Source organism: Dermacentor variabilis, chromosome 7 (assembly GCF_050947875.1).
Source record: "Dermacentor variabilis isolate Ectoservices chromosome 7, ASM5094787v1, whole genome shotgun sequence".
Taxonomy (NCBI): domain Eukaryota; kingdom Metazoa; phylum Arthropoda; class Arachnida; order Ixodida; family Ixodidae; genus Dermacentor; species Dermacentor variabilis.
Genome location: NC_134574.1, coordinates 62,033,457 through 62,046,114, shown reverse-complemented (window position 1 = coordinate 62,046,114; position 12,658 = coordinate 62,033,457). Strand labels below are relative to the sequence as shown.

Sequence of the window (12,658 nt, the reverse complement as noted above, 5' to 3'; positions counted from 1 at the left end):
GCCTAATTGAGCGCGTGGGCCTGGTGGCATAGCTACTCCAATAATAAAAACTATATGTAGGAGATCACCATACGGGTTGTTTGCCGTGGCAAAATATTCCATAAAAAATATTGTGGATAGCTCTGGAATGGAGGCTTCCAAAAGTTACCCCATTATTTAAACAAAAAAACAGGTGCCGGTTACCATCGGATATCACTAGACCAATACCTCTTACATTTCACACAGTAAAACTCATCGAAAGAACCCTACACGACCGCATAGATAATTGGCTGACAGCGAAGTTGATTTTACGCTTAGAAGATGCTTTTAGGTCTGGGTGATCAATTTGGTGTGCCCGTTTCGACCTAAAAAGTCGTATTCAACTAGCTCAATATCATACAAAATGCGCACCTTTCTTCACTTTGAATATCGCTAAGGCATATGACAGTGCAGAAGAAGTAAGCCTAACGAACGCGCTTCAGAATGCAGGCCTGCCAAATTATTTTGCCGCCTGGCCCTACGATTTTTTAAACATAAGGAAATTTTACTGCTTTTTATCCGGATTACCTAAGAAGGATCAATCCTATCGGCCTACTACAAGAATGAATCCTATCGCCATTGCCCTGTAATACTTTACTGAGTAGTGCACCTATGGCACGCTATGCGCATAAGTACGTACACGCCTACAACATAATATTTTTGACCGCATAGCTAGATTCACGTGCTTTGTACTAAACTCTACATTCCTATACCAGCCGTATAGAATTGTGGCTTTACGACATTAACCTCTCTCCCAATATCAGAAAAAGCAGTGTCCGAGTTCTCGGCCAAACCGTACATGTGAAAATATCGATTCTTTGTCGAGAAGAAAGTACCCTACAGGTGAACTCACTTGAATGTTTGGCTGTAACGCACACCGAAAAGCTTAGGTGAAATCCGCATATAGAGCATATCACCTCAAATTGAGCATTGAGGAATGCTACGAGTATTTAGCATAGTTGATCAGGGTTGCGTCGGCATACTTCGATTATGCTATATTGCATATATGTTCGCCCAACAATGGAGTTCACTTGTGTATTCTTTTGGAGCGGTCCTACATACAAAATTAGGCATCTGGTTCTATTAGAACGAGAGGCATTACGTTTACGTTCCTGGCTTCTTAAATTTGTCGCTAATAGTACCTTGTATTGAGAAGCACGCTTGTCTTCTCTTCTAATCGGATTTCATATCCTAGCACTACAAACCTTTCTAAAGAGGAGATCACAATATGTTTTCAATAATGAATCGGACTCATTTTTTGTATTTCACAGGTTTCGTTCACGTTACCCTAAAGTTGCTTTCGTACAAAAAATATTGAACCCATGTAATGTTCGCCTATGCCAAGTGGTCTTAGTCAATTCCTGTGTTCCCGTCGCTAAAATTGAATTTGATATTTTTTTTCTATGCCATGCTAAACAGTTTCTCTCTCAATATCTGAATACTATTTTCAAAGTCCACCTTGCACATCTGGGTACAAAGACCGTTATGGCAATAGATGTTTCCGTCTGTGAAGAAAAGGCAGGTGTGGGCATTCTATCTCCAGATCTGAATTGATCATTTTTCCTGTTGGTAATGTTATTTTACACCTATACTTCAGTAAGAATGACTGGCAGTAGTCTTGGCTTTATGGCAATTTCCATAATCTCTGTCATCAGCCTTAATCTTAACGCATTGCCTGTCTGACTGTCATTGACTAACCACATCCATATAGTCAGATTCATCTAAAAATTTCCATGCTTTTATCCAGGGAATTTATATATGTCGTTCCCTTAGTGCGGGTTTAGCTGTAAACGAATATTTCGATGCACTCGCATTAACATCCAAAGAGCTACCTATAATCCCTGTTTCACCTACGCCAGCCTGCATCACTGTGCCGCGACCAAGAAAATATACTACTGCAATCGTTGTCAATGTCCGGTTTCCCGCACCCCCCTTTTCCTTGGAAGAACTTGCGCTGCACTCGAAACATTGAAGTAGCGATTACAAAAACACGGTGCCGAGTCCGCACACTGAACGTTCACCTCCACAGATCTGGTCTGACTCTATCGCCTTCGTTCCCTTTGTGCAATGAGAGCGAATCTCTGCAACACTTCTTTTTGACATTCCCCTGTTTTATTATTTGACGGAAAAGAATTTTTAGTAGGACCCGTCCAAAAGCTTGGCTTGAATTTGACTCTTCCTGTAATTCTTTTCTTTAGTGCTACCGTACTATGTTACAGCCACAGCAACGTTTATGAAGCCATCTGCATCTTTCTGCGAGAGTCGAAAAGAATCGCATCGTAGGATTATCAATTATTACCTATTACGCACACAAATCTTTTATGAGAAAATTGAGCAATTGTTTATTCGTATCTGTAACCGTAGACACTTTAAGTCCCATTTGTAAGAAACTTATTTCATTTCACCCTAATCTATTTAAAAAAAAGATCAACAACTGCTTCTTCACCTCCCAATTGATGATCCACTCCGAGAGTGGGTCGCACCATTTCGCTTTCGAACAAGAACGAGGGCACTAGCGCGTTCAAGCGGTTAGGCTGAGGGATGCCTACGCTCAACCCAGGAACGGGGGCGTAAGACCTGCGCGTAAATATTATTGTGCCATGTTGTCAATGCCACCGATGGTGGAAAAGCATCCGTGATTGATACTTGTGCCGCTCGAGTCTGCATCGCCGATTGCTTTGCTGGCGTTCTCTTCACCATCACCGCCTCCTGACCCCGGGAGGTTGTTCTCGGCCTGTACATCCCTTCCGCCTATTCTGCTCCCATAGAGTGTTAAGCCCGTAATATTCGCCTTGACCTGCCAGTGCTGAATCTCGTTGAATTGACCAACAATCGCCTGAGGGCCGCTGACATCGTTCGCTTGCCACCCCCTGCTCTAATATGCGTTGACATTGTGCAATGCCCAACAAGGCCATTGGTAACTACATGAGTCCCACGAGCGACGTTCTCCATATACACGGTATAATAGTACTTCTCCTTGTCTTATATATTACGGATAATTGCTTATGCCTGTCGGTGCTCAATTTCTTTTTGGAGGCACAAGTGCTACCCCACAGAGTGTTTCTGAACTAGTTTAAGGGGAAATAGTATCGCTTTGTAGCGTCTCTAGCAGTACACGACGGTTCAACCAATCCACTTCCATTCTGCCACTTGTACCATTGACAACTTCGAAAAAATTATTGCGCCCGACTTATCGTCGGAGCACACTCGTGAGCTCTACCACGTTCTCTACCGCCCCGTACAGAGTGTCGGTGACAGAGTGCCAACTTATTAGTGCACAAGTTCGCAAAATGGCTGCCGCGATCTTTACTAAATCTTCGCGCAGACCATGGGCGCCACCGCTTGTGTTTGTGCAAGAAAGAAACGCTGGGCTGTGAAGATTTTCTTGGACTATTGACTCATTAACAGACTTGCAAAATAGGACGTTTATTCCCTGCCTCACATTTATTACACCCTCGACTTCCTACATTGTGCTCGCTATTTATGTTCAACTAGCCTCCACTCCGACCATTGGCAAAATGCAATAAATGACCTACACTGCGAGAAGGGCGCCTGTTTAACACTCCCGGACGCTTATAAATTCAAAGAGATGCATTCTGTGTATGTGATTCTCCGCTCACATTCCATCGCGTGATGGACTCATTTCTTCAAGATTTCAACTGATCCACCTGTCTGCACCTCCACTAACATCGTCGGCGTGTAGTACCGAGACTACTCGCTGCGATGAATCATCGAGCATCAGCATTTTTCACCCACCAAAGCCTCTTTTCGGCCACACGTCCTTCAGGACGACCAACCACCCAGCAAGCTATGACCGATGTCCTGCACGGGCTGCGTGTCTGCGAAGGAAAAAGGCGCTTGTCCAGCGTCCGAAGACTGCGAGCGCTCTATGAAACACGTACAAGGCCTCCGGCGCGCCACAACGATGGTCTTTGGCACCACAGTACACACCTACTTTCCCCTTTCTGCAACCGACAAACGATGCTACCCAGCTAACGCCCATGCTGAACGTCGCTGAAGAACCCATTCCGAAAGAGTGTAAGACACACACTTATGCGACCGCAATAATTTGACCACCAGTGCAACATTGAAGAAATCAACTGGAAGGCTCTCATCATGTGATGTCCTTCTTGTGTATTGTCCTACCCTTGCACGTGCATAAGATGTCTGCTAGTTGAGCGAGGGACATGTTGTAAATAGCGCAGACTCTTGAGTGAAGTTTCGTCTCACCGTCGATGTTTTCTCTTACGGTCGCTAGCCTACCTGACCCTTTTCGTTTTTTGAAAACGTCATTATTAATGTTGCGAAACTGTTGTGGTCTTCTGCCGCATTTATGCGAACATTACTTTTTTTCCTGGGGACGTCTTTACACCGATTCTAGCCTTCTCAGATGCAAGCATGCCAAGCAGAAGGACGATTGCATGGCATACTACACATGACAATCCAACCATACCGTCGTTCCTACATGAAGTGCCGTGATAATAATGAGGAGGAAAATTACCCATGTTACATTTCCAGTCAAATACATTTGATCTAGCGCCTCGCAAGTCACCGCTGCGCAACTGTGCTTAGGCAAATGAAGCGGAAGTCTGGTGTGAGTGTGCAGAGTCCACCAAGGAAGGACTCCATAGTTGCGTTTCTATAAAACCTCTGGAATCTGGAATTGTGGTGAAATTATTGCGCATCAGAATCAGTCGCTGCGCGAAGATGAGATCGTATATTTACTACGCGAAGGACTAAGTGGAGTCATCGATGCTGCTGACCTATGTTTATTGAACGGTCACAATCCGGTTTTGTCGAAGCCGCTGAATTGAATAAGTGCCACAGATGTAGTGTTACATTCAAGAAACATTCGTTATCATCGACGACAACCTCAGACAAGATAGCCAACGTCTATTTCTGGATATTTCCACATATCAACGGCTTTCAGACAGACGGTCACAAATTATGTAATGCAATAAGCTGAGACACTTGTACCTTGGATGAATCTTCCGGTGAGCACTTTGCAGATGCACTGCCGAGCAACAGAGGGGCTACTTCCGTTTTGAAACTGCGGGATCATTTCCCTACTCCACATTTGAAGCTAAGGAGCCTTTAAGCTCTCGATCACGCAGGAAAGTGGAGTGGAACCTAATGAGTAAAACCACGTGCTTTACCAATTTTATTTAGTATTCAGCAACATGCGGTACTCTCAAAATCTTGTGTCATGGGTCCTCGTTCTGTGTAAACTAAACAAACATAGTTATCTGTAATTTTAGGAATTTATTTCCATGTAATGGTTCCCGGTGTTCCGTAGCGCCCACTGATAGACGGCTGAACTGTTCAGTCCGTTTTCATTTTATCTGTCTTCACCGTGTATTTCTGAGAGTGATTATAATAACATTAAGATTTGATTGGAAAATAATATTTATTGTGGAATGAATGTGCAGTAATAGAATATTATTCAGCTGTCCCAACAACACGTAGAGTTCCCATTTCAAGCAATTTCATGTTTGTCATATTGACGCTAAAAAAGACGTGGACAGATGAAGGGAACACAAAACGAAGATACCAGCGAAGTAGGCCAAACTCAAGTTCTTCTCAAGCACTTTGTCCTGAGCTGTATTTTTGTTGTGCTTGTCCATAAAGCAATTTCGGAATTCATTAAAGAGCAGATAATGAAATTATACTGTAATAATAACCCGGCCCAGCAAGATGCGAACACTGACGGCGCACCAGTCCAGTACGCCTAAAGTTTTAACTAATTTAGTTACCTTTTCGTTTATTTACTATTATCAGCTATACATTGAAGTAAGTCTAATGCGGATGGGAAAACAATTTTAGAATTGGTAACAACAAGCATTAAATAGTTTCATGGCGGCCAGTCACATACTTCAGCTGATGTTGCGTTGTCTCCATGCACAACGTGCTTACCTTGAAGTTCAAACAATGAATTAGGTCGTTTTTAATGATATAAATTATGTATCTAACGGTTTGACTAGTACGAGCAGCTTAATCTACAACGAGCAGGAAAGGAATGGGTACCAATATGTTTTCCAAGAAAATGGCCTCTGCACTGTTAAGTGTCCTGTGATTACCACGAGTTGTAAACCAATGGCCATCACAGCAGCTTTACACTAAATAATTTCACGTTTGACTTTTTTGCCGTGTGGCTGATTGCTCATAACATTTTAGTTTGAAATTCGATTTCAAATGTTCGCTTAGTGTGTCGACAATTTTTGCAATTCGCTACAACCCCAAACGCTCATTTCTGTTGTCAAGAGAGTGCCACGCATTTTCCTTCTGCGCGATAAATTGTTTGCCTCTGCGGCATTTCTTGTATTACTATCTTCCCCGTCAGACGTGCGCGAATGGTTTGCTCACAGCTCTCTTGTTACTGGGAAAATTGAAGGTCAGCGCTGACACTTGAACGGTAGCCTCAGCCAGCACACTGGAGTTCTAGAGGCTTTGTCGTAGCTAAAAAATTTAGGACTTTACACACCTGTCTTCACTTTCTAACAAGACTGACTGAGCAACGTATGTATCAGAAAACAATCATGTCTCGACTACATATCAAGCTAGCAGGGCGCAAGAAGTAGAACCAGGATACTTAATCTTTCAGGTCAACAAGCCTGTTGGAGCGAACCTATGATTCCTAGTGCCATGCTACGAATGTAAGTGCTGTTCTCTATACAATCACCTACTACTATAAAATGTTGCTTTATTCACGTGCAGTTAGCTAGCACTGCTTGATTTGCCGTGTGCTGTGTCTTCGGTTTTCAAAAATAGCCGTGATGCTTAACGACATTATGGTCACATACATAAGAACACAGCGTACATCGTGTCTCTATAATGCACGAATATATTCTTGCAAGCTTTAGAGCATGTTCTGTAACGTTCCTGCATTTTACCAATAACTGAAACTGCCACGATCTTTCCAAAATTCAGGCATTCAGTTTATGACTCGCTATCTTAGCAGCAATACACACAGTGCGGTTAGTTGAATTCTTTCATAAGATCTGCAAAGTGGAAGGAACTTGGAATAACTGTCGGTACGCTAAGATGTGCTAATTCAAAACTCGTGAAATGCACGAATAACAAGAATAAACATGCTATAGCTTCGTAAGTTGTGTCGAATTTTGCTTGATTCCGCAATGAACGCCTAACAAGTGCCAGATCACTCTGAAACAAGTCGATTGAAAAATCTAGCGAAGCATATGTAACAATGGCAAAAAGTACACATTATGTAAAGTAACTCGCACGCTTCCTTACTCCAGAATACACGCCATAGAAGTGCTACCCAGAAATCTTGGGCGTTCTTGATTTGTGTGGCACGCAGAATCAATAAGTAGTGACATCAGGGCACATGTTTTGGACTTAGCAGCAAGTAATACTGTAGCCGATAAAGGCGACCGTGTTCGATTGCGAAGTCTTTGAGGCGTAGCGGCCTCCTCCGTAACAGCCCCCTGCTGTTGGAGTACATGAATTCAGAGCCAGGAAATTCGCTAAAATTTGCCGATTTTTTAGGTGAGGAGTCCCCGGCCGAGCCATCTCTTGCTAACAGAATTCAATAACGCATTAAACCACTGCTGGCAAAATATTCTCATTTGCGTTGCTCACAGAAGTTGATTTCAGTTATTCTGAGCGTTTTTTATCGCCTTAGTGTAAATAGCGATTGCGCTTTTTTCAAAGAACGCAAGACCTAGTGAAAATAGCGTTAAGAGCTGAAGTTCAAAAGAAACCTTTTTCTTTAGGAGGAACGCCTTTGAACAAGTAAATAAGGAAAAGAATATCGCTAATTATGTATGGGAAAAAGCGGCCACTTTAAGGCACTCATTCATTCTAGGATGCGAAAGCAGTGCATGTCCCAGTACGCGAAAACGCGTCGGCATAATTAGCGCGACCGATCGATGGCACCAGAAATTGCCAACGGTGCAAAGGGCAAAACGGCACGCCAAAAATGCGCGGATTGACGTCAAATTTCTCAGGGAGCTGCCTGTAAACAAATTAAACTATTAGTTTCGAATAAAAAAACTGGAACATTTCGGTCTGGGTGGCAACTGAATGCGGGCATCCGGAATGGAAAACCAGCACGCTTCGCCGACGTCACGGTGGCTCTATTGTTCTGGCCATCGAGTAAAGGTATCGCGTAGTGCATGTGTCACTGGACGCGTCACGTCGTAGCAATCGGGCTGACTACAGGCGTGGCGTAGTGGATGTATCATTGTACCCGTCACGTCAAAGCCATCTGGCACACTACAGGCGTGGGGTAGTCAGTGTGTTAAGCATGAGACGTCGCAGCCATCTGACTCAATACATAGGGGTGTAGTGCGTGCAATATTGGACAGGTAACGTCGCTACCATCTCAGTGAATACAGGTGTGCCTGGTGCGTGCATCAATGGACACGTCGCATCGCGACCATCGGGCTGACTACAGGCGTGGCGTAATGGGTGCGTCATTGAACACGTCACGTCGCGACCATCTCACAGACTGCAGGCTTGGCATATTGCGGGCACCATTTGAGACGTAACATCGCTACCATCCGGCTGACTATAGGTGTACGTGGTGCGTGCGTCATCGTACACGTCACGTCGAAGCCATCTGGTAGACTACAGGTGTGGGGCACTGCGAGTATTAAGCACGAGATGTCGCAACCATCTTGCTCACCGCAGATGTGGCGTAGTGCGTGCACCATTGGACACGTAACATCGCTAACCTCTGGCTGAATACAGGCGACCGGCCGTGCGAGTAATAAGAACGAGATGTCGCAGCCTTCTGGCTCACTACAGATGCGGCGTAGTACGTGCACCATTGGACACGTAACGTAGCTACTATCCGGCTGACTGCAGGTGTACCTTGTGCGTGCGCCATTGGACTCACCACGTCGCAGCCATCGGGCTCACTGCAAGCGCCGCGTAGAGGGTGCATCATTGAATGCGTCACGTCAAAGCCATCTGGCAGACTACAGGCGTAGGGTATTGCGTGTATCATTAAGCACAAGGCATCGCAGCCATCTGGCTCACTACAGACGTGGCATAGTGCGTGAAACATTGGACACGTAACGTTGCTACCATCTGGCTGACTACAGCTGTGTGCGTGATAGAACACGTCACGTCCCAGCCATCAGGCTGACTACAGGCGTGGCATAGTTCGTGCATCACTGTCATGTCACGTCACAGTCATCGGGCTGACTACAGACGTGGTGGAATGCCTGCATCATTGGGCACGTGACGTTGCAGCCATCGGGCTGACTACAGGCATGGCACAGTAGATGCATCATTGGACACGTCAGGTCGCAACCATCTGGCTTACTACAGGCGTGGGGTAGTGCGTGTAATATTGAGCACGTGGCGTCGCAGCCATCTGGCTGACTTCCGGCGTTGCGTAGTGCGTACATCACTGGCATGTCGCGTCACAGTCATCTGACTTGCAACAGGCGTGGTGTAGTGCGTGCGCCATTGGACACGTAATGTCGATACCACCGGGCTGACTACAGGTGCACCTGGTCCGTGCGTCATTGGACACTTGCCGTCGCAGCCATCAGGCTGGCTACATGTGTGGCGTAGGGGGTGCATCATTGGACACGTCACGTCGAAGCCATCTGGCATACTACAAGCCTGGTGTAGAGCATGTATAATTAAACACGAGACGTCGCAGCTATCTGGCTCACTAAAGACGTGGCGTAGTGCGTGCACCATTGGACACGTAATGTCGCTACCATCTGTCTGACTACAGGTGTACCTGCAGCGTGCGTCATTGTATACTTCACGTCGCAGTCACCAAGTTTACCACAGGCGTCGTGTCGTAGGGCGGATCATTTTACATGTCACGTTGCAACCATCTCGTTAACTACAGGCGTGAGGTAGTGCGTGTATTATTGAGCACCTAACGTTACTGCCATCTGGCTGACTACAGGTGTGGCATAGTGCGTGCATCACGAGCATGTAACGTCACAGCGAACGAGCTTATAGACGTGGTGTAGGGCGTGCATCATTGGGTACAGCACGTCGCAGCCGTCGGGCTCACTACAGGCGTGGCGTAGTAGGTGGATCAGTGGACACTTCACGTCGCAACCATCTGGCTAACTACAGGCGTGGGGGAGTGCGTGTATTATTAGCACGTGACGTCGCATCCATCTGGCTGAATACACGCGTTGTGTAGTGCTTGCATCATTGGGCACGTCACGTCGCAACCACCGTGCTTACTACAGGTGTAGCGTATTGCGTACATCATTGGACACGTCACGTCGCAGCCATCTGGCTGGCTACAGGCATTGCGTGGTGCGTGCATCCCTGGCATGTCACATCGCTACCATCTGGCTGACTACAGGTGAGGGGTAGTGCGCGTATTATTGAGCACGTCACGTCGCAGCCATCTAGCTGACTACAGGCGTTGCATAGTGCATGCATCTCTGGCATGTCACGTCACAGCCATCGCGCTGACTACAGACGTGGTGTGGTGCGTGCATCATTGGGCGCGTCACGTCGTAGCCATCAGGCTTACTACAGGTGTGACATATTGCGTACATCATTAGACACTTCACGTCGCAGCCATCTCACTGACTAGAGGAGTGGCGTAGTGCGTGTACAACTCTGCTCGTCATGTCGCAGCCGTTGGGCTGAATAGCGGTCTGGCGTAGAGCAGTCGGAATCGGACATGTCGCGTCGCAGTCATCGGCCTGACTAGAGGTGTAGTGTAGGGCGTGCCTCACTGGATGCGTCACGTCGCGGACATCGGGCAAGTGACTGAGCAGCCAATGGGGAAGAGGTGGGGCCACGTTTTGAGTGTGCAAAATAAACGCGCTTTCTGCTGCGCGTCACTTGCTGTTTGAATTTATTCGGTACTCTGTCAAGTTTCTTAGGCTCTCGATGCCACGTCACGCGTGTATAATGTGAGCTGCTCTGTAGTCGATGCATGCGCAAATGCACACCCAATCAGCTGAAAGAACCTTATTATAAGTGGAAAGCATGAATGGAAAATATTTTACCAAAGGGACTCCAATGCATTGGCATTTCCAGATGTAAGTAGACTTAAGTTTCTCTGGTGAATATTAAAGAAGCTATAATCTTCCTATATGCAATCAATAAAGCTTTGCCATTACAATGCTTTTTGTTGCATGCACATCCATTTGCAGGCGACTTCCCCTCGTCCTCCTTTGGCTGATAGTTTCGGAAACCTCTGCAATGCGTCCATTTCGGAGATACACTGACCTACATGCAGAGACGAGAATGGAGCTAGTTGAGAAAATGAAATACGTTATGCCAAGAGATGACAGCGGTGCTGGGGGTAAGAGTATGTGAAGGAGCAGTTGTATGTTTCACTTTTAAATAATGTTATGTGCAAATGTTAGGATTAGACAACTCAATTTGCTTTTTTTTTTCTAATCCCTGAGAGGAGTGCTTTTGCTTAACTCTGTTCGAAGTGGATGTGTGGTGACGATGATGATGGCTATTCGCATACGTTTTTACGCAATACATCAATGGTCGCATGTCCTCCGCTCGTCTGAGGGGATTATAATTGGAGATTTCGTTTCAACACCGTAAGGTGAAGTTCTCCCTTCAAGATCTTGTGCAACTATATGGCCTGATACACTATATTATTTCTCATGCACTCTCTCGCACGTTTTACTGTCCAATGCACATCATGAATTCCGGAACCCAGACAACTATGTCAATGGCACGGTGCTTATGACTACCGCAACTTAGTATGGCCGGCAAGGGATTATCATGGTGGTGTCGCCCATGTGACTGCGTGGGCTCCGCTATACTGCTTGCACCTCTCGCAACTCAACAGGTTTCTCGACCCCGTAATGCTTAATTATTTCTGCACGAGTTCGTAAACAAATGCATTTGTTGTGCTAAACGGTGTCGTTCGCTAACGTTTGTTCTTTCAGAGGCGAGTGCTTACCATGACCTGCCAACAGCTGGGTGCCCCTTTTTCCAACATATCAAGGCGCAGCTGGAGAATGAAACGACGCAGCGAATTGAAGCAATTAGGAATGCTTTCGGAGAGATCGAGCCGATGATAAAAAGGTTATGTTCCTGTATTGATGAAGCATTTATTCGCTTCGTGCTATAATTCACAAAACGCTAAAGAGCAGCAGTAATTTTCTTCGGACCCACAATTATTTAAAAATTATAATATTGTGTCTGAAACGGATATCCTTATTTTATTGCATGAGGTAGCGGAAGAGACTGTACAGTTTGTAGACTAGAACCTTAGTGCTTTATTATAGCTCACTGGGGAGAAATCGGCACTATACTTCTGGGATATGGAACGCAATGCTAATAAATATTATATATGCACACACAGACTCGCCAATACGCACACATTATCTCTCATAAAATATAGCGTCAGCATCAAATTGCCGACATCCGCATCTGATGACTCCGCGATATCGCACAAAAGGGCTTTTCTCCAGTTCATTACGCTAAATAGCTTATATTGATGCAGAATTTTGTGCGTTCTCCTAATTTGGAAGCACCACGCATATTTAGTTGCTAAATGAATGTGGATGTACACGTGCATGACAACTAGCATTTTTGGAGCACACGAACGTCATCCAGTATACATCATTGAGTTGAGGACACTTTCTAGGAAACAGAACAAGAGACTCAAAGACCTTTGTCAGCAAAGGACAGAACGTTGTTACGTATTTGT

The 12,658-nt window shown here is 45.5% G+C and overlaps 1 protein-coding gene across 1 annotated transcript in view; it reads left to right on the top strand.

Moving 5' to 3' along the window:
• The window catches only part of LOC142587478 (salivary peroxidase/catechol oxidase-like), a 152,508-nt gene that overhangs the window by 64,430 nt on the left and 75,420 nt on the right, over positions 1-12,658 (top strand). The window contains exons 2-4 of the mRNA XM_075698526.1: positions 6,620-6,671; positions 11,133-11,284; positions 11,892-12,030. Coding sequence (XP_075554641.1) covers positions 6,646-6,671; positions 11,133-11,284; positions 11,892-12,030 — 317 coding nt within the window. The 5' untranslated portion in view covers positions 6,620-6,645. The remainder of the gene's footprint in view (positions 1-6,619; positions 6,672-11,132; positions 11,285-11,891; positions 12,031-12,658) is intronic.